Genomic DNA, 22,319 nt, shown 5'->3' on the forward strand with positions numbered 1-22,319 from the left:
TTTGAATCTCTCTCTCTCTCTCTCTCTCTCTCTCTCTCTCTCTCTCTCCATCTCTCTGAACATAAACATTAGCAATTGCAGAGAGACTAGACGGCAACCAAAATGGCAGCATAGCAAACTTTTTGTTTTGTTGTTGTTTTTTCATTTCATATTAGACTTGGTCGCATTTGTGCAAGGGTCTGCTTAAGAGGCTGTACACCCACAGACTGACAGGCAAAACATTTTGATTGTGGAGATTTTTCCACTTGTGCACTGGATATTAAAAAAAAAAAAAAAAATCCCATATTTCATGTTCAATCAACTTGCGTGCTGCACAAGTCTTATAATGGCAGGGAAAACACTGTCTTTTTTGTCCATTTGTCAACAGCTAATCTCACATACTACTGGCCCAATCAGCCTTATGTTTTTTGTGCACGGTTATGACTGTGTGATCAAGGACCTCTTGTAAGAAAAAACTTTTATACTGCAAGTAAGTGCTAACTCCACAGCTGGGTGTTTGTCCAAGTCCAAGCAGTGGAGAAGGGGAGATTCATGGGCAGTATCTTCATTACAAGATAATCACTCAGTATCTAAACACACAGATGACACAAGATCCACTCTAAAATCTCTAAAATACTACTTTCTGTAAATAAAGGATTTCAGATTTCTTTCAGATGACCATATGCTTTAACCCTTTGGTGGACAGCTTAAAAGGCAGTTTAAAAGTCATTTTCTCCTAAATGCAATGGTTTCTATGGCGGAATTGCATATCAGCTGTTAGAATGCTCTCTGCTGCTCCCCTACATTGAGGTTTATGCAGAGACTGGCAGTTCTTGTTGCTGAAAACATATTAATACTGGTAAAATGACATGATAATACCAGTCCTGCATCCTGAAAGAAGTATGGAGACTCACAGAAATATTCATGCCCTAAGAAGTGTAAAAACATATAAGAAAACAATCTAGACTCAGGCTTTCATAATTCATGCATGAAAGGGTTAATTTCAGGACACCAAACATTTTAATGAGCAGTGTCATTTGTTTTTTTTGTTTTGTTTTGTTTTGTTTTTTTTCAGGAAAAGTGTCATTGTTTCCAGCCTACCTCTCCACAAAGTAACCCTCAACCGGAGTGGCTCCATCTGCACTGGGTGGCTTCCAGGTCAGGAAGACGTAATCCTTGTTAACATCATGTACCTGGACTGCCAGGGGGGACGCGGGGCCTCCCACCACTGCAGCTGATGCATCTGAGATTGGGAAGAGGTACAAGAGTGAGATGGGGAATGAGACGGATTAGACAGAATAGATGGAGAAGGTAAGGAAGGAGTGAGAGAGAAGCAAAAACTCAGGAGGGAGGTGTGATGGAGAAACAAGAGACGACAGTACAGGATGAGACAGGATGATGTTGGGAATGTGTGATTTTGGCAGGATTAAAAAAATAATCTAGTCAGTGTAATCCCCAGCAGCTCACACACAACTATATAGGCCAGGGAGTGAAAGAGCGGGGCTAAGGCACTGAGATTAACAGGTCACTAAATGCTATGTTACTAGACGTACCATCAACTAAAAGTGAGAGAGTGAAGAAAAAATAAATGAGGGAATTATGTTAAGAGGATTGAAGTGATAGGATGTGGCATGTTCCCAAAAAAATTCCGTGAGGCTAAGGATGGATGTGTTATCAACAAAGGACTGCAGTCAACATCAAGCACATCTCTTTCTCATTCTCACCCTCCCTCCTTCCCCTTCTTGCTTCCAGACTGCTAAACCCAACATATCCCATCTTCCTCTCAGTCTCTTCTCTGCTCTACTGTACCTCGTATTTGTAATGCAAATGTGACGGGAGAATGAAGCGTTAAAACCCACACGTGATGGAGTTAGCTGGTTCACTAATTACTACCTCTGGCTCCAGCAAAGACCAAGATCTTTTAATAAGACAGAAACGTCTGAGCCGTGTTTTAAAGGAAGCCGAAATTTTACTCTGCATGCGTGCATGTGTGGGTATTAGTGTCTGCATGCCTTAATATTCTGTGTGTGTGCACACAAAGCTCATGAAAGTTTCAGTGGACATTACTGAGAATGTGCTGTTTGAGGGACAATATACAGTATACATGAGTAACGGTTGGCATTATATCGAAAGAAAGACTTGCCAAGCCCCATATGGAACCTCTCAGACACAATTCAAAGCTTTGATGAGCCAAATGGGGCTGATTTCCTCGTCTATTTGCATGAGGCAAACAATATAAAAGCAGAAATTGCTGTCTGAGCAATATATAGTGTCACAGCACAAAGGTTAACAAGCCCTCTATTTTAGCACAAACTGACTGAGAGTCTAATTTCCCCTCACAGGAAATGAGTACGTAAACCAAATCTGGTAAATAATACATCTTTAAAAATTGATGGGTCTCAGGCTAAAAGACTGTACTGTATATGCATCTTAGAAAACAGTTTGGTTGTCTTTAATTCATTGTCCACAAATCACAGCTGATTTGGATGCAAAGGTCCCAAGATGCGTGTAAACAATCACTTTATAGAAGAAGGCAGATGTTTTTCAAATGGTAAATAAATAGAACTCATGATTTGTAAGGTAGCAGGTTATTGAGGCAAATAATAAACTATTGACAAACTCAATATCAAAAAGATGATTACATCCTGTAAAACACTGCCATATGATCAGAGCTAATAATGGCATTCAAATGTGAGTTTTGATTCGATGTCAGGAAACATTTTGCCAGAGTTGGTCATGTCATATATTGGAAGGACACCCCTCATCCTGTAGAGTGTAAGCCCTCACCTTTGACATAGACGAAGGCACTGTGTTCTTGGACCCCGTCCCAGGTCCTCAGACGGACAGAGTACACACCCTCGTCCTCCTTGTGTATGCCTCTCAAAGTGATGGAGGCCATTTCGCTGGCTGTTTTAATGTCCACCCGACTGGAGTGGTGCAGCTGGACCCCTGTGTAGGAGTGGATGGGTAGAAATACCAGTAATAATGATAATGGACAAGCTGAACTCTCAGTAGGTATCTGCCCACACATCAGTTGGTTTGACTTGCCCTTTACTCACCATCTCTGAACCAGCTGACCTCCTGCTGGAATGGCAGCGGGGCTGACGTGAAGCCACATTTCAGGACGAGGCTCTCCCCCTCCCTCACCCAGGTTGGGGGGAAGGTGCTGCCAAACTGGGCTTCCTGCTCCAGCACTAAAGCTAAGGGAGAGGTGGCGGTGTCAGTGGTCATGGCGAGGAGGAGGGGAGGAAACGGAGATGAGGATGGTAGGGGTGGAAAAATTGTGGAAAAGCAAGAAAAGATTGGGAGGGAGGTGGTGTTAGAGGAGGTGGAGACGATAATGACAGTGGAGGATGAGGAGGGAAACAAGGGAGATGAGGGGGAAGGGGAGAATATGTGGATAAAGAGACGGATTAAGAGGAAGAGAAAGAAGAAGAGGGAAAACAGTTGAAGTAATAGAGGAGGAAATCTGACATAACAATGAAGCGGAAGGAAGAAACAATATAGCAACAAAGGGAATAAAAAATGGACACAGCATGAGTAAAATGAGAAACAAAAACACACTGTAAACTGTAAAGAAGAGAAATAAGCAGTTTTCAGAAACCCTATGCATAACCACCACCCAGACACAGATTTACTGAGAAGCAAAGCTGTGTGCAGGGCACCTTTTGGACCACCACATAGAAAAGAAATGTGAAAGGAAAAGGAGGAGAAGAAGAGAAAGAGCCAGACACAAGTGACAGGTAACAACTGCACTGATATCAGATGATGAGAGATGAGATCACACTCCATCACTATCTATCTATCTTTTTCACACCCACATTCTGCAAAGACATGCTACTGCACCCTACTCTGCCTCTGACTGGCTCTGATACTGATACTCTTACCGTAACAGAGTTGGCCAGGTCTTAGCAGAAAAATAAAGCATGTGTGTATGCTTGAGACCGTGCCTGTACAACATCAAAACCTTAAAGCATACCGGTAATTCAAAATTGCGAGAACTATTGAACATGTTTTCATCAAGTAACCCTGACCCAACATCTTCAGCAGACATGGCCTCATTTGACTCCGATCCAGAGTCAGAGCCTACCACATGCAAAAAGGACAAAATATGTCCTTCGCCAAGAATAGCTTGTCCAATTTGTATGGCTCAGATAAGATAAAATGGCCAACATTATGTGTTGCCTTTATTGCAAAGTGCGGCCAAAGCATGGCTTAGGAACAGTGCTTTGTTTCTGGAGCATCAATGTTCTGAATTGAAGCATTAAAAAAGCACAATGTGTCCAAGAAACACATCCTGTGCTGTGAGCGTTTCAACACCTGGCAGCAGCAAAAAAGAAAGAAAGAAAAAAAGAAAACAGTGAGGAAAAAGAGGTAACACTTAACATGTATTATTGCAGTGTCTAAATTATGTGCCGGTGCACCAAAATGAAAAAGTTGGGCACACCAGTACAAGCAAAGTAAAAAGTTAGTCTGAAGCCCTATTGGGCAATGGTGACATCAATTTCTCATTATTCTCAGCAAGCCAGAAATAACAAGCTTTTCCTTCCTCAGTTTCTTTCACGTGTGGCAGGGAGTGAAAATGAACAAAGCAAACCAGAGGGCCTTAATTAACTAGAAAGAGGGTCTTATGTGGAGACTGTAATGGAAAAGTCCCCCTACTCCATCTCAGGGAGCACAAACACAGAGGACAGCCGGGGAAGGCGCAACTTGGAGGCGAAAAAAAAAAAAAAAAACAAATAAGAAAATGAGAGAGAAATGCTACTGAGGACAGCAGAAAAGCCGGAGTTGTGGCAATCTTCTTAAAGTACACCTTTCCTGACAAGCTATTACTTCAGCTACCCTCCTCTAGTTTGAAAAAGCACTGGAGCGAATCAATTTGGAAGTAAAAGATATGTTTGCTACAAGGCCTTGTCAAATCCTATTCACAGGAATGAATGTGAGGGTCAGTGACATGTTTCCTATAATAAATTTTCTCTCCTTAACAGAACAGGCAATCACTGGAATGTGCATAGTTTTCATAAAACACACCCCTCAGATCTCCATCTCTCAATCGCTCAATCACTCCACCCATGTTTCCCTCAACACAATAATGAGTGGAATAAATTCTCTACAGTTGCTCTTTTTTGTTTAGTGAGCAATTCGGATTGGAAAATATGATCTGCCCTTGCTGCTCTGCATGAGATAATGAAGTATCAGCTGCATGAAAATGGCAGCATGCAATTCCTCAGCCCATTTTCTCAGCAAGCAGGCCCTGATAGCATTACACACTGATAAAGCTTCATTCAAAATGATTGCCATTTAATTTCTGGGAGTGCGGGGGATGTTTCTATTGGCTGGTACTTACGCTGCACTTCTGTAGACACCGTGATGTAGCGGTAAATACAAAGGTGGTTAAACTATCCAAGTCCAAAACAAGTTAATGAAGTTGTATTATTTCTCGAAAGTATCTTTTTTTTTAATGTAGTACCTTTGAACATCATGTGTATTATAATTTGGTTATGCTCACAAAAAAAATAAAACACTGACACAGAAGTAGGTCTGACCAATCTGTGGGAATTCATCACAACTCACAGTTTGTCACAGTTCCTGCCATCATGGAGATTGATTGATTGAGTAGTTAACAATTTCATCATATATTTCATTTCAGAGCTTTTACACCTCCACGTTGGCAGGAACATTGCCAGTCCAGTAAAGAAACACAGGGCCAATGTGTGATTTCGAACAGCTGGACAAAAAAAAAAAAAAAAAAACTACAACACGTCCTTTCAACACAATACACTCTCACTCTCACACTCTTTCAATGTCCATGTACCTGACACACACAGGCCACTTTATTAGGTCCACCTGTAGGGTCTAATGCAGCTCAATTCAACAGCTCTGCAATAAATTCTACCTTTTAATAAAATTCATAATGTTCAATTTTTGTTGACATTGTGGAGAAATGAATTGGTGTAAATTTAATGCTGTGTTTATTATTGAGGTTGTAGTTTGCAGAGGTGCTGTACTAGAGTGCATTATATTGAGAGGTGTTTCTAATTTTTTGACCTCCCCTATTTACATACAATGAATGGGACATAATATTGGAAACACCTCTCAATAAAATGCAGTCCAGTGCAACAGCAGTACTAACTATGAGCTCAAGGCAAAACATAAAATTGAATGAACACCTCCATTACTGTGACAAAAAGAAAACCTGAGCATTATAGGCATCAGAAAAGTAAACTTTATGGCAGAGCATTTGTATTGGATTGTATTAGACCGTGCAGGTGTACGTAATAAAGTGGCCACCGAGTGTATATTATGGTATCAGAGATGTTATTTTAATAAGCATGAGCTCACTGGCGAAGGGACTGTTAATGTTCTTGATTGATTGATGCTCTGTAAATACAAACTTGCCATATTTGAGAACAAGTACACATTAACTTCAGTTACAAGGAGGAACACAAGCAGTAAATTTAGCAGCTAATCTACCAGTTGTAGTGGCTGAAAGTAAGAAAAATCACTATCATCAGTTATATTCATTCAAAAACAATCAGCTACACTCACTAAAAGCCTCCTCCTAAAAGGCTCCTTTAAGGTTGATTTTAAATTCATAAATACAAGTGATTCTCAATGCGAGTGCAGCAAAACACTAAAAGACCTCTTTCAAGTTCGAACAACAAAAATCCTGTTTTTCCCATTCTTTTGACATGACTTGAATGTAGCAGAGGACGAGGAAAGAGAACAAGTCAGTGTATAAGCAATGCAATAAAAAAAAAAAAAAAAAAAAAAAGCATCAAATGGATTATTATCATAACTGAAATGCCATAACAATTGTTCTATCACAGCTATTTGGAGATAGTAGAAGTAACATCAATGTAAAGGCTTTTGTATTTTTTTTTTCTCTTTTAACTGTTCAGAATTGGGAAAACTAGAAAAATAATACCCAGGTTGAAAACAAACATCCTTTAAATAGACATGGTTTTCTTTAATATTGATTTTCAAAGGCATAAATTTGAATACAGTTTTTTTTTTTTTTTTTTCTGACCCGCCTCACAAGATGAAAGTAAAGGATCCTGTTTCATTTTAGCTAGAACAGCACTGAAGCTCTTACAGTCCAGTGAATAGCTGGACCGATCATGACTGAGCATGGCCTCCTGCAGGATATACTGCAGGGTGAACATGTCCTGATCCGCTCACTTGGTGAAGGCTAATCTGGGCCAAAGTTTGCCACAGTCAATATGTGATACTCTGCAGCTTGGAGCAAAAAAAAAAAAGTGAACATATCCCGCACTGTCATCAGAATGAAAATGAATCTCGCTGCAGCAATTATTTGAGTCACTGCTGCAATAATCCCACACATAGTCTCAGTGACACCCACACATCTTTGGACACGCCCCCGCACAAAAACTCCACAAACACCATAAACACTGTGGTCCCTTTTCAGGCCGCGATCCAAAACATTTTTATGAAGTGCACAGCAGCACCAAGTGGTATGTTACTGTCTTCAAAGCCACTCAGCCCTCCCGCTTTGACTGGAGGAGAGAGGAACTTCAAAGGGTGGCAGAGAAAATGAAAGGGGACACTTTTCATTAGCCATTGGTGTGGAACTTACCAGGGGTCTGCGAGCGCTCTGAACCAGCCATGGCTCCTTGATATGCTGAATTGCACAGAGGCGAGAGAGAGAAGATTGGAAGGAAGCGAGGGAGGGCGAGAGACAGGGAGAGAGAGTGGAGGGGAAAATTATATTGTAAAAAGAGAGAGAGAGAGAGAGAGAGAAAGGGATACAGAAAGAGTCGACAAATCAATCGTGGCAATGTCCCATTTATGCAAGTCACATCTAATATTCCCTTTAACCTATTTTTAACAATCGAAGGAGAACGTGTGAAATATGGATGGCGAGGAGAAGCCTTGAAGTGTCTCATTAAGACCCTCACCATCTAATTGATCTACAAAGATATGGCACCCCGTTACTGCCAGGATCTGTGCCCTCACACTGTTTTCAAGAAAGGGCAGGTCATTTGCAAGCAGAGAGAAAGAGAGAAAAAAAAATATCATCATGTAATATTAATGCAACTTTCTGTCACTGTGTTGTACGGCTTTGGCGCTCACTGTAGATTATAGTCCCAGCTGTGTATCGTGATTCATTCCAATCCCAGCACCCCTATTTCAATAAGATACATTTTTCTGTGTATGTTAGTCTGATATCGATTTTCATCCAGATATCTGGTTTACACAGACAGTCAAATAGAGGGGAAAAAAATACTGGTATGAAAAATAAGCATGGAAATGTGGTAAAGGGAGCAAAATAAAAGACTTCAGACCGGATCAAGTCCAATAATGGTCAAGATCAAGAGAAGAGCAATATAGAAAACAAACATAGCATATCTTCCCACATGCATAAATAATGCACGTTTCTGAAGAATCAACAGAGGCGAAGCTCTATCTGCAAGAATCTTTCATATTACAGCTGATTAATGGATTCATACAAGTCTGACTAAATGCTTGTTTGATGGTTTGTACTGCCAGAGAGAATAAACAAAGATGGCTCAGGTGGGTAAAAGGTATCTTTGAATTTTTTTTTTTTTAAATGTTGAGTTATTATTGAACGGATCTTATTCCCACAGCAGCCAATTTGAACTAATGTCAGTTCCTTATTAACTTATGTCAGTTCCTTTACGAACTTATATCAATTTGAACTTCATGTCACTTGGGGAGAACTGAAGTCTGATGTAATTTTTCAGGCTTTAAAGTTATCATTTCCAACATTTGATGTGTAGTCCAAAAATCCCTATAGAGATTATGAATGGGATGTGTAAGATCAATGCCAAAAAATAAAGTCTGTGCTACACAGAGAAATACCAGCTATATTACATTTCATTTCATGGTGTAAAAAATACATCAAATAATATCACGTTTGGTGAATTTTCATCCTTCAGTGACTTTTTATCTCAGTGATTGCGTATATAATGCTGATTATGAGGGAGAGAAGATTGCATTCTGATATCAGGCTGTTTGACATGATAAAGCTATATGAACAATAACATCTATGACTGTTCAGTGCAGCACAATGAAATAATTATGTTATAATTTGAATGTGCAACACACTCAGGCAGCAGAAAAAGGTGTGTTGTCTAATACACTGCTTTTCCCAGAGTTAAGCACTTTGTCAGCAGCAATTAATATTTAAAGTTACTAAAAGATTATAATTTGGATGTGTGATGCTGGTGGATGAATTTTTAATCGAAGAGCAAATCCGTACATTTTTCCAAAAACCCATTCACATTTTGCATAAGGATTTTATACACTCCATATCTAGGTGTGAGTGTGACCTGTGAGCTGCTATCTAACCCAGTTTATCAGTTGTTGGATTGTTAGATCTATCTGAAGTGTGTGCTATTGTGGTGACATAATACGTGCTGTATGTCAATTTTTAGGGTAGACTTTCAGGTTTTACCTTGAGACGTATAATTACAAAATGCCCATGGAGGGAACTTCAACAATATTGCCGAGACAAGTCCAAAGCAAAGCAAGCTAAAGACTGAGACAATTGCTCGATCTCAGAAAATCTTGAGACCAGGCTCATGACCAAGACTGGACTGAAGTATTACAGCCTGAGGAGGAGCAGCAGTGTTGTAATCCTCTCATAATCCATAACCAGAGGGTGAATATACAGCATGAAACAGGCGATTATACTCACAATTCACCACCAGTGTCCCAAACGTGGTAGCTTTACCAAGAGGGCTCTTAGCCACCACTTCATACTTGCCAGCATCCTCAGCAGAACACCTGGGTAGAAGATAACATGTTATGTATCTGTGGATGATGGGAGTGGATCAAGATGGAGCTGAGAAAAGAAATATCCTGTCAGGAATGTTGTTAAACTTTCATGTTCACTGAATATTTTTCATCAGTGCTGCACCAGCCTGTGTGATGTTGGATGGTAAATCATCCAACAAATCTGGCTCAAAGGACCAAGTAAGGAAAGGGAGAAGGGCTTTTTGGTGGTTCACCACAAGACTAATCAGTGTGATTAACTATCAACCCCCTCTTTGCATTTGGGGAAGAGGAGGGAAGCAGTATTCAGACCAACAGGGGGTAAAATGTGTAATTTTTCATCTGTCAGCCTCATTTTTTATAGCCTCACCCACAGTTTTACCAGCGATACATGCTCTATCTCAGCTGCTTTGTTCAAAAGAATCTTGATGATGGGTTCAGAAGGAGGGGAGAAATTTATAATTCACTTTCTGTACCCATATTTTCCCAGGCGTAATCAGGGATTTGAACTGGCGACCTACCTTCTGATCTCCAACGAGTTAAGACCGAACTTCTGCTGAAGGCTGTAATTCCACGGTTGGTGAGCCACGCTCAGCGGCACACCGTCCTTGTACCTGAGACAGCGAGTTGACAGGAGATCCAAATGAATTAAGAGTTTTGTTCTAGCATATCAAAGTAAAAAGCAGTCGACAGGCAGCACTTGGGTGTTCCACGCTCCTGGCCACAAATTACTTATGCACATCTTTCACTAATCAACAGTTAGCTTGGCTGAGTCTATTACAGCGAGAGGAGGGCCTTTGATCTCTCATTCCATCTTGAGCTGGGTATTGTTGAGGGCAGCCCATTGGAGCTCACTGGGGTAGATTGGCCCCATCTGGGTTGGTAAAACCTACAAGCCGCAGGTTATCTGGATCTTGGCTTAGGTTCATGAATACTGAACACACATTCTTTTCATCAGCTAGTCCCTTAGCAGCTCAAGTATAAAGGTCGACACATTGGCACATTGCCTGAATGAACACAGGTAATTTCACGTTAATACAGAGGGCTATATCCAACTAGGTCAGCGGTATGGGAGTCATGCTTGTCGTGCTTTTGCTAACTGGTCACAGACTTTTAGCCATGCATGTGTACTCAACCATTACCACCATTTATAATCTAACCTACCTCTGCACCTCTCATACCTCTGCGCTTCATATGATCTTATGACAAATTTAACAGGATTTTATTGTATTATGGATGAGTCATGAATTAGTGATAAAAAGTTAAAGCTACCTACAGCAACAGGAGTGCATATTATTATATACCATGCATGGTTTCAGTTCCCAGATAGTGTCAGGATTTTTTTTTTTTTTTTTCCCAGGTGGGATCCAAGTGAGAGACTATAATACCAAGTCCATGTTATGACCTGAGTAACAGCATTTCATAGAAACTGCTGGAAAAGTAATAACTGTAGGTCAGAGGAAGTCAAAAGAATGGAGCGCTGGGGAGACGGAGGTTCTTACCAGGTGACTTTTGGAGGTGGGTAGCCCTGGACGGTGCACGAGAGTTTGACCGTCATGCCCTCCCAGACTGTGTGTGCCCTCAGAGGGACTGGGAAATCTGGGGCCTTCTGACTCAGGTCCTCCAGGTACTTCATATGAGCTGATGCCTTCTTTTCTGCCTGGAACACAGACAAATCCAGGAACAGCAGAGGTTCGGAGTTCATTTATCTACACTTATGAGAAAAGATCAAATAAAGAAACGGGCTGTGAAGATAAGATTAAAGAGCAAAGAGGTGATAAAAGCATATCTCTTCAAAAGAAACAGCAAAAACAAAACAAAAAACAAGCAAACTGCATCTAAATTGGATAAAGTAAACTTTGCTAAAACTACTCAGAGCTGCATGGTTATGTGTTACGGGAATATATTATTCACTGAGATGTGCAATGAATGACAAATTTAGCTCAAGCAAACCAAGATTTGTTGTTACTATATTGCCATCAACGTATCTGAATATCTAAGTTGAGCTGTCTAAAAATAAATGTCCTGGTTTGTTTTCAACATAATTAGTCACTGTCCTCTGACACTAGCACACACTCTACTGGCCTCAGTGCAAAACTGCATTGAAGATAGCTTTATACTTTCAGATGTTTTTCCAACTATTTTGATTTTTATCAAGCAAATGAACAAGTACTGCATACTCTTGGGCCTTGATGACTCATATTTAAAAATGTCTGTGTTAGATGAGGCTCACAAGGCTTTATACACTGCAGTGTTATTATGAGTCTTACCTGCTTGCGTAACGCCATGCGATCAATCCGGGTGCGTATCAATTGCTGGTTTCTGATCACTCCTATCTCTACCTTCTCAGCCTCGTTCCCAAACATGGTCCACTTGTCTCTGTAGTACTCTTCTTCATCAGCAGCCATGGTTTCTTTCAGGACCTCCCTGGTGGAGCACAGCACAAGGTTCTCATAGTCAAAATTTGACTTATTTTGGACTTGCATGGACTATTATCCATCTATCTATCTACACAGCTAAAAAACCTCTATACATACTATGCATGCAATATTTCTTCACAATATTCTGTGCCTTTGCAACGTGTATTGTACGTGTTCTTTGTGTTCCAAATGAAATCAAAAAGCAAAACACCAATTAAGATGCCAATATTCATTTCATTTCACAAAAAATAGGTATACAGGTGTCTAGATTAGTTTTCGCCGTGGAAAATATTTCTGATCAAGACTAGAAGGAATACAAACAGATTCATTTGAGGACTATAATAGGGCTGTCAAGACAATCTACGTCTCTTTCCATCCGAGGAGGCGACCAGAGACGAGACAGGGATTCAGATAAAAGTTTGCATTCGGGTCTGACAATTGCAGTCGCTGTCTGGAGCAAAACAAATAAACAGCAATTTTATATTGACTGTTGAACCTACTCTTTCTGTCAAAATCTATCTAGAGACATATGCTAGTCTTGTGATATTTGGCATTTGGCGTGTAAAAAGCTCATTGTGGAGGTCAGTGGTTTGCAGGCTCCATTTACACCTGCGTGTCATTTCACATGAGCACCAAACGCACATCACGGTCATAGCTTTTGAAAGATTGGTCTTTTATGGCTGGAACATCAAGCCTCACTGCCACCGCTGATTCACGCCAACGTGAAAAGATGCAGTGCTGGCAACTCTGAATCTTTCGCATGGTGGTGTCCATTTCTCCGGGAAGCCCTCAGCTGCTGACATTTGAAAACGCTGCTGTGCCTCATTTACAGGTGGTGCAGTGAGGAGGGCGACTCAGCCTGAAGACTGGGGTTGAAGGCTTTTTGTTGACATGTATCCTCACTTCTAAAGTGTCACTGAGCAAAGCACCGTATCCCTTCGATCTCCAGGGTGCTGTACTGCAGTTCATCCTATGCCTTGGCCTTGCTGTGGAAGGTAATAGGCAATAACACAAAGCAGAAGTGGGAGGTATTTCCCATGGATATTTTATTTTTAATGATTTCCACACTATTACCCAGTGACGCATCACGTGAGACTCCTGGATAAATATACAATAATGACGACAGTGTTATGTTAGGGCCATTGGCTCTAATTGATTCAGCTATAGGCGATGCTCTGTGGGACACGTCTGTAATTGACTCAGCTCTGAAAAACATTATGTCCATAGCCTTATACATTTGACTTTTTTTCACGGTTCCTGGATATTTGTTTGCAATAATGATTCAACTGGAAGAGTGCCTTGCCTGTCCAAGTGTTGGAAATGCTCAAACGAGCCATCATGCAACACTGCATTTGGGAAATATGACAGGGTTTATACTTCTGGCTTCCTGGCTGCCAAACACACATTTACTGTGTGTATGCATGTATGGAAACAGATATTCTCTGTGCACAATAGGGCTGCTCCATTATGGCAAAAATCCAAATAATCCCGATTATTTTGGTAACTATTGAGATCACGATTATTTAATACGACTACTCACTGACTTTGGAATAAAATGCATTTATTGAACTTGTCTTTTTAAACAGTGGATTTTCTGCTGCAAAGGGGTGCGCTTGATTTATAACACAAGACAAAACGAGAGCATCCGTGTGAAACGTAAATTAGCACAATAATTATTTTATCACTATTATCTTGTTTTCATAATCATCTGAAGCCAAAATTGGGATCAAAAATAAAATTTGATCAATCGTCCAGCCCCAGTGCACAAATACACACACATACACAAACACACACAAACATGCACCATTACACATTCTGCGTGCTTTTTAAATGCAGCTTTTTAATACTCCTCTCTCATTACCGGGGGGGAGTGTGTATCCTGAACTATCTTTTGATTGACAATCCCCAGGGCTTAATTATTTGGACGCACACTTCACACACATTGCCACAACAAACAGGGAAGCAGAAACTTAAATATTCACAAACACTTCTCCACGCTTTGATGGCCACTAGAGCATGAATGGCCCTACAAATGCTCGTCATAATTGAGTCAAATGCACAAACAGCATCAATAAATATGCAAATAAATACGTACATGCATAGATGCATATGTAGACGCATGGACACACGAGTAGGTACTCACACACGTTCACGCGCTCTCTCTCTCTTCCTCTCACACACACACTCACACGTACTGTCTTGACTTTTTATGCCATAAGCTTGTTTAGTAAAGCGTGTGCCTGTCAGTGTTTTTAATCTCTGTGGGTTCCAGAAATTTGAGCCCAGAGGGGAGCAAACCTTTAGACCACATCAAGTCAGTGGGTATGAGAGAGTGTTATGGCTTACTTATTGCTCTAAATGGAAATTTTAATATTGCTTTAACACGTGTGGAGAGGCAAAACTCCTCAGCCCCCCCTCCCTGACCAAATGAACCAGGCATGTGTGAGTCAGCTACATAATTTACATCTTAAGACTCTAGCTAAAAGGAGATGACAGTAGTGGGGATAGTCAAAAGCTTGCATAAGACAACAGGCGGAGGAAAGGGAGACGTTCCAAAGGGTGAAATAATGTGGGTTATGTGAATCAAATATTAGTCTGTAATTGGAGACAAACTTACAAAGGCACACACATACACACACACACACACACACACACACACACACACACACACACAAAATGTCATAGTGTCCCATCTCGCCACACTCAGGTCTTCCAGAAATAGTTTGCCTGTCCTCAAGAGCTTTCTATTTCATCTCTCCATGTGTCCTCTCTCATCTTGGGCGGACTCAATTATCTTTGTTACCCGATTTCCATCTTACATCCCATCCAAACTCTCCATCCCTGCTATATCCTTCCCCCCACTTCTTATGTGGGTAACAGGTTCTCGGGAGAAATTATTCCTCAGAGGGAGATGACCTTGTTAATGCCAGAGGTAAGGGGATTCTGCGGGTGGGAAAATGTGAAGGTGAGGTAAGACTGTTGAATTAGAGCTAAGCATGTTCGCGGCTGAGGAAGGACACTTGGGGATGAGGGGCTGGGGCAGGGAGGTGAGGATGGTGGGGGTGGGGGGCACGGGAGAGGGCACCTAATGAGATGCCAAGTTGGCGAGGGCACGGCGGTGCAGCTGAGGCTCATTACTGTCAGATGTGTTTTGTCTTTTGAGAGAGGGGTGATTTCACCCTCTGTGACTTCCCCTTTTTCCGCTCTCCCTCAGCAAATCTATCCGCTCGTGTTATTCATCTTCCCCCTGCAATGCTCTTTCTAACCTCTGTCCATCTATTTACTGCTGCCAGCCACTTGAGAGCCCTGTGCTTCCTTTCGCGGGTTTGAAAAGGAAAATATCTGCGTTATTTTTAGCTGTGATGAAGATATCTACACACACCAGAGATGTCAAATCCTCTCTGACACCACAAGGATCAAATCAAGAGGCTGCTGCTAAGCACCCAGTGTAAAAGTGCGAATGAATCCTGAAATGGATAATATGTGACCCAGACAGGGCAAGGTGCCCCACTGAAGAGGGATTTTGGTAAAGCAAATCATGCCACAAGACACCACGTTCCAATAGCCTCCCTGTTCTCTGTGACCTAAACCTCCCCATTCTGGGAATTAGTTTTAGATATATGACATCCTTTCCATGACAGCTAAGCATTAATCCCTCTCCCTGCAACATGATCATAGGGGACTTTAAGTTTAAAAAAAAAAAAAAAAAAAAACTCCATATACGTCATCATCAAAATCCTCTCTGGTTCCTCTCTGTTCAGTTCTTAACACTAATTTTCACTGATGCACATAAACATTTAAGACGTATAGCAGCCACGTGCTGTCATTTCAACCCTGACACTTTGCCGGGTAAAAATGAATTTAATTTGGAGGTTCATTAGACAATCAAACGTTTTTTTTTTCAAGTTTCTTGTCTTATTTTTACGCCTGTGATCAGAGCTGACTGGCATTAGAGCTCTCTCAAAACAGGACGCGCTGCAACGCATGCTCCTCTAGTGTTTCCTCATCTCCATCAGTGCAGACGTACAAGGTTATTCAATATCATTTGACTCAGCGGTAATGGCTTATTGGCTATATGAAATCCTTGAGACAAGACGTGATGGGACAATTCCCCATCTGGTCTTTTTTAAACGTGAGAGCCAAAAAAAAAAAAAAAAAAAAAAAAGGTTCCTAATTTCAGTTGTTTATTATTAAGACTCTCTGATGACAGAAAAGGACGGCTCGGAGAGATAGCTCTTTCGCTGTAATAGCCTGCAGGGCAAAACGCCAGTGAAACTTGACCCACTCCTGTTTCTGAGATAAACTAGAGAGAGAGGGGGAGGGAGGGGGAGAGAGAGAGAGACAGACAGAGAGAGACAGAGAGAGAGAGAGAGAGAGAGAGAGAGAGAGAGACAGAAAGAGACAGAGAGAGAGAGAGATACAGAGGATGTGGAGGTGACTACTGATGGGGATGTAGAGCCTCACTGAGTTTCATGACAAGCATAACTCTGCCAGGAAGGAAGTCCTCTAGACAGAAGCAGAGCCTCTCAGTGTTTCTTACAGCATATGAGGAAAAAGACAGCAAAGCTTCAACGGCCATCAAAGTCTCACCCAGAGTGGAAAATGGACACAATTCTTGCCAGAAATTCCACTGTGCAGACGGAGGAGATTTTAATTTGCCCTGTGGAGTGACTGATACGCTGTTGGGAACCTTGGTTGGTTGGCTATGTGAATTAAATTTGACTGTGTTGTCTTGGAAGCCTCGTAAGAGATTTTTTTTTTTTTTTCTATTATCATCTGGGAGGTAAATGTATCCATTTGGTAAGAGTAATTTTTCAATATTGATTACAAATTTCTCAAAAACATGAATTTATTGCCTGTTATGAACTTCATTCATGAGATAGGCTTTATTCATGGGCTAAAATGTGCAGCATTTAAGTTCATCTCTAAACCCATTTGCCGGCTTCATACTCTCACCGTACCATGTCCTGTGGCGGGGGAACTTGCCGAGGATCTCCTTGACGGACATGACGTCTCCAGGGATGATGGGATAGTAATCAGCATAGGAGGCCTCCTCTTCACTGTTGCATCCGAGGAACGTGGAAAAACAAAACAAAAACACAGAATAGGTAGGCCTGGTTAATGGAAGCTGTTGCAGATATCAGCAAATATCATCACATGTGAAATATGGAAAAATGCTCACAGCACAGTGAAGTATGATGTTATTAATGGGTATATTAAGACCTCATAATAACATGTTTGTCATAGTTTATAGCTCATTATCCTGTTTGAAAACCATTATTGTCCTCAGCCACTAGAAAGCAGCAGAAGCTCTGGTATTCTCTGCCTGAACAGTAAGGGAGGTCATACATCAGAGGGAGCTGTGGTAATGTAGGCAAACACAATATGTATGAGCTTTGATTCATTCACTTACACCAGGGATTCGGTTTAAAACCGGCAACTCCTATCTGATCTCCGGACAGAAAACTACTTCAATAGATATTTTCTGTCTCCTCTTTTTCTCTTCAAGAACAAGCAAGGCAAACAATGACGAACCGAAAAAACAAACAAAGCAGCGTAAACTGCGAGGTTGTGTGAGTCAAGGAGAGACAAACCCTCTCACAGTGTGATGTCAGCACTGTTTGTCACAGTAACACTCTCTGTCAGTCTCTCCTGCCGAGAGGCCTACAGGCCTAAGTGTGGCTCAGTGTGTGGCACAGCACTGATTTGTTATCGCTCCACACTGAAGAGCTAAATGCTATTCTTGAAAGAAAAAGGAAAGAAACTCTCAAAACCCACTATCACCTATCAATTAGTCTACTACTGTGATTTTTTTCATATACAGATAAATAGATATATAGATATTGATATTACCTGGGAAAAACAAAACAAAACACATTCTATAGAAATGAATAGAAATAGAAATTTGTGAAATTAACTCTTCCATTATGTACACACTCTTCACTCCTCAGATCTTGCAAAGGAAATTGTGAGTTCCACCTTGCTCCAATTCAAATAAGGCAAATATTCAAAATGCTGCATTTTTTTATTTTGTAATTTCAACACACACACCAGACACAATGGATGAGTTAAAATGTGGGAACGGTTGATAAAAATGATCAATAAAAAGCACAAGAGCGAGGGGCTGGTCCTGCAGTGTAAAACTACATGGAAAAAGACAAATACTTTACACATGCTATAATAAAAATATCAACAACTACCATATACAACAACTATATTAGCAACTACCAATTATAAAATGATCAACAGAAAGTGCAGTATAACAGTGAAAGGAAACAGTGGGACAGGATTGTCAGAAAAAAACATAAATAAAAATAAATAAATTAATAAATACATAAACGTCAGCTATAATATTTTCTGTGCGGCCTACAGTGGGGGTCGAGCAGCGCAGCATATGACCTGTTTTCTCTCAAGTGCAAGAAATTTGATGATGATCATCATCATCAGCTGTTTTGACTTCATCAACGCAATGTTCCCCCTTTCCTCACCGGTGCGTAAACACACGGTATTGTCTACAGGGAGGTTATGTCATCAAAAGGAGCAACGCTACTGAAATGAGCCACACAAATACACACAGGCACACACACACACTCTCACACACACACACACACACACACACACACACGTGCAAGCCTAGTCTGAACCATGAGCTGATGAGATGAGCATCCATTTAAAGTGCCGACAATAAACTGAGCTGACCTTTTCTAGGTGCATGCCTATAAACAGGAGTGGCCTTTATTGTTAGCAACAAGGTCACTTGAGACAATGAAGTTGAGAGGCATTTTTGTAACAGGAGAGGCGATAACTTTTGTTCCACATTTAGCTAATGCACTCTGGAAAGAGTAAATACAGCTACAATGATATTTTAAGTCTGAATGCTTTTTGTCTTTCCCATGTATTATTTGGTCGATATTTACTGTATAATTTTGTGTAACAAGAGTACATTGCAGTATAGCATAATATCACGATAAAAAAAACAGCAAAATCACAACAACAACAACAGCTACAACAAAATAAGTTTATGTACTGGAACTGACATCCGCGCAGGTGTGAGTTACAAAACCTCCCGCTACCGTTGCAGCTAACTTATGGCCTCAGGCGTAGCTTTCAAAATGCCGTCTCACAAATGGCAATGCAAATTGACATGACTTCTCGTTTTCTTTTGTTTATAAGCAGGGAAATTTCCCCATTTCATGCTACTCGGAGAGCAACTTCTGCTTTTGCTGACTTGTTTTTCCCTTCTCCTTTGTTTTGGTTCCCCTGAGTGTATGCTGAGAGCTCGGGCCGTTGAATAATGTAGTGCAGCATTTGTGGCTGGGCAGTATCACTCAAGATACAGTGCATAGACACACACACAGAGGCATGCACATGAACAACATGCTCATGTGTGCACACAGTGGCAAACAAACCTTGAAAAGAGGTAATACTACCATCGGTAAAGCAGTGTGTGGTGGAGAATAGACACGGGACAGTGATATTATAAACATTTGACTTCCTCAAAAAATGTAAGGTTTAAATTGCAGGAGGAAATGAAAGAAAGAAAAAGGAGAAATACTTCACAGAGACACTGGGTAAGTTGGCTGTACTCACTGACTGCACCTTTACTGCAGTACAAAAAGTGCCAGAAGACAAAAACTTTTCAGTTGTGGTATTGTTTCCTGAACTTGCCCAGAGGCCACTTTGCTCCACCTAACATGGAGATAAATGTGAGTCTGTTCTCTCTATGGGTGTCCCGAGTCTAATATTAACAGTGCACCTGCTTTCTTTCGCACACGTTCTTTTTTAACTGAGAGAGCCATGACTTCCGAGTTCAGCTGAACCAAGCTTGATGCAATAATTGCTTATGTTCGCCATCCCGAAGGAGGAGAGAGAAATATGCCTAGTTCCCTTTATTCTGCCATGTGGATTGCGGACCCACAGGTTCGCTTAATTTAATATCTCACTCTACAGAAATTGGTGCCTGAGAAAAAGAAGGAAAATTCGACTTGAGAAACCTCAGAGCAGGATGGCAGTGATCTCAATTAGATCTCATTGGCATCTGCTGGGTGTTCAGGCCATTGCTGTGCCTGTGTGTAATTCCTCCTCAGCCACAGTGTCTATAGTTAATCTATATGGATGAACATATGTACGATGGAAAGATTACCAAATATAGTTCTGTCAAAATCAATGCAGGTACATGAAAAGAAGGCCTTTGAAATGTATGCGGTTCATGTTATTGAAAATCCTTCCTTTTAAGATGATGATGCATATTTCAGTTTATTGAACAGGATTTGAATTGCTTTTGAAAACACTGTCTAAAAAAAAAAAATGCGATAATTAAATTTTTTTGCAGGACTACAGCAGATGCATGAATACTATTAGCCATTCAAGAATATAAACCCCATAAATAAATATATAAATGAGAAATACACAGAGGATAAGCATTACCCTTCAGAGGAAAGAGAAACAACAACACATTTTATGTTGTGATACAGTCATTTAAGTATCTACTGGTGCTTTAAGTTCTCCTTTCTTCTGTGTTTTTCATCCGTTCAATCTCCCAACCACACCCGCCTCTCCCTCAGCTCGAATGTGCTCTTTAAAGTCCATTACCCTTGTCTTCTCCTCAGCCCCTCCCAGCCACTAAGGACAGTATAATTGCATGAACCCACAGAAGTCCTGCATGTAATCCTTTAAAATGTTTTGAAAACTTTAAAACTAAATAAAGTGGAGAGATAAGACGTGATACAGTCTTTCTTGTGCAATGCAAAACAAATGAAGACAGAGTTTGAACAGTTATTTTAGTTGCATAAATATGTATAAATTACCACAATAATTTAGGGATGCATTAGTGATGGCTTCTGTAGCTACAAACCATCCATCTTTTCTTCACCGGTGTATTTTCAGAGTCTAAACAGGCCCAGGCCATGGGTAAAGGCCAGGTATATTTATGTAGTGGATGTCGTCGAGCACCACAAAAGGTCACAACACCGAGGCTCTCTTTTGGGGGATTTTACTGCAGTTAACAACCGAAAAGGCAGGGTCTTCACATCAATGCACCTCCGGTCACACATCACAGTCAGTCTATCTGGCTCTGCAGTCCAGAACTCGTGCATTAATTTAATAAAATATCAACTTTATTACTATGCAAAGTTTTTACTGCAGCGATCAGTACATGTATACCTGTCTCTCTCCAATCCAGCTAAGAAAAGCTGCAGCAGAAGAGGCACAGTCACATCATTACCTGAATCAATTTTACTTTTTCTAATTTTCTATTTCCTATCTGAAAGGAGCACTGAATTGTAAGTGCATTATGAACAAATGCAATAAAACTAAAATGAAATAATAAAACAGTCGTCTTTGCATATGTACGTTATGCTGAGTTCCGCCGTTAACATTGAACCAATCCTTATACATGTCATTTGGCTTGTACACAATACCTTATATGTGAAAGATTATCTTAACAGCTGGAGATAGTAAACTAAACCATACTGTGACATTTAGATATTATCTGATGATATCCACTGACATTTTGACTCATCCATTCACTTTCCATCCCTCATTAAGCCCATCAGTCAGGGGCGGAGCTTGGTTTCCATGCGTTTGGGTGCAAGCTATGTCTGAAATCTCTGTCTACCTACCCACGTTACAGCTGAATTTTAACAGGGCACAAAACATAACTTATCATAGTTCTGAAATTACAGTTAAGAATCAAAATCATTTTGCTTATGCAATGCAATGCTAACTTCAAAATAAGCATAATAAGTGCACAAATATCACAAAAGCAGCAGCTATTATTTTTCCAAAACTGCCATACTGTACCAGCCCCACAAATTATTTTTCTTAATCGTTAATCTTCTCTGATTTATGATTGGCTGTGTTGCTTGATGGTTGTAATGGGTATAATGGCAGCAATTATTATGGTAATAAGAGTAAATTAGGCATGGAAAATAAGACTAGCTCTGAAGTTCAAAATTTATTTAACATATGAGTAACGTTCATTTCTAGCTATATTATATTATGCAAAGGCACTCTCTAAATGAACCCAAGCAGTTTTCTGTGGAAAAAATAATGACCAGCACCTCCATGTTGGCTATTATTTTTTGCTATTAGACAGCCTTGGAGCGTATTATCCAGGGAGAGACTAAACCCTACTCTCCCTCTGATTGGCTAACCCTAACC

The 22,319-nt window shown here is 40.6% G+C and overlaps 1 protein-coding gene across 1 annotated transcript in view; it reads right to left on the minus strand.

Moving 5' to 3' along the window:
- Positions 1–22,319, minus strand: part of myom3 (myomesin 3) — a 63,835-nt gene that overhangs the window by 34,649 nt on the left and 6,867 nt on the right. The window contains exons 3-11 of the mRNA XM_030073254.1: positions 17,120–17,218; positions 12,009–12,165; positions 11,241–11,398; positions 10,260–10,352; positions 9,662–9,750; positions 7,577–7,621; positions 3,039–3,179; positions 2,767–2,928; positions 1,081–1,222 (exon numbers count right to left, since the gene is read on the minus strand). Coding sequence (XP_029929114.1) covers positions 1,081–1,222; positions 2,767–2,928; positions 3,039–3,179; positions 7,577–7,621; positions 9,662–9,750; positions 10,260–10,352; positions 11,241–11,398; positions 12,009–12,165; positions 17,120–17,218 — 1,086 coding nt within the window. The remainder of the gene's footprint in view (positions 1–1,080; positions 1,223–2,766; positions 2,929–3,038; positions 3,180–7,576; positions 7,622–9,661; positions 9,751–10,259; positions 10,353–11,240; positions 11,399–12,008; positions 12,166–17,119; positions 17,219–22,319) is intronic.

Source organism: Myripristis murdjan, chromosome 16, assembly GCF_902150065.1.
Source record: "Myripristis murdjan chromosome 16, fMyrMur1.1, whole genome shotgun sequence".
Lineage (NCBI taxonomy): Eukaryota > Metazoa > Chordata > Actinopteri > Holocentriformes > Holocentridae > Myripristis > Myripristis murdjan.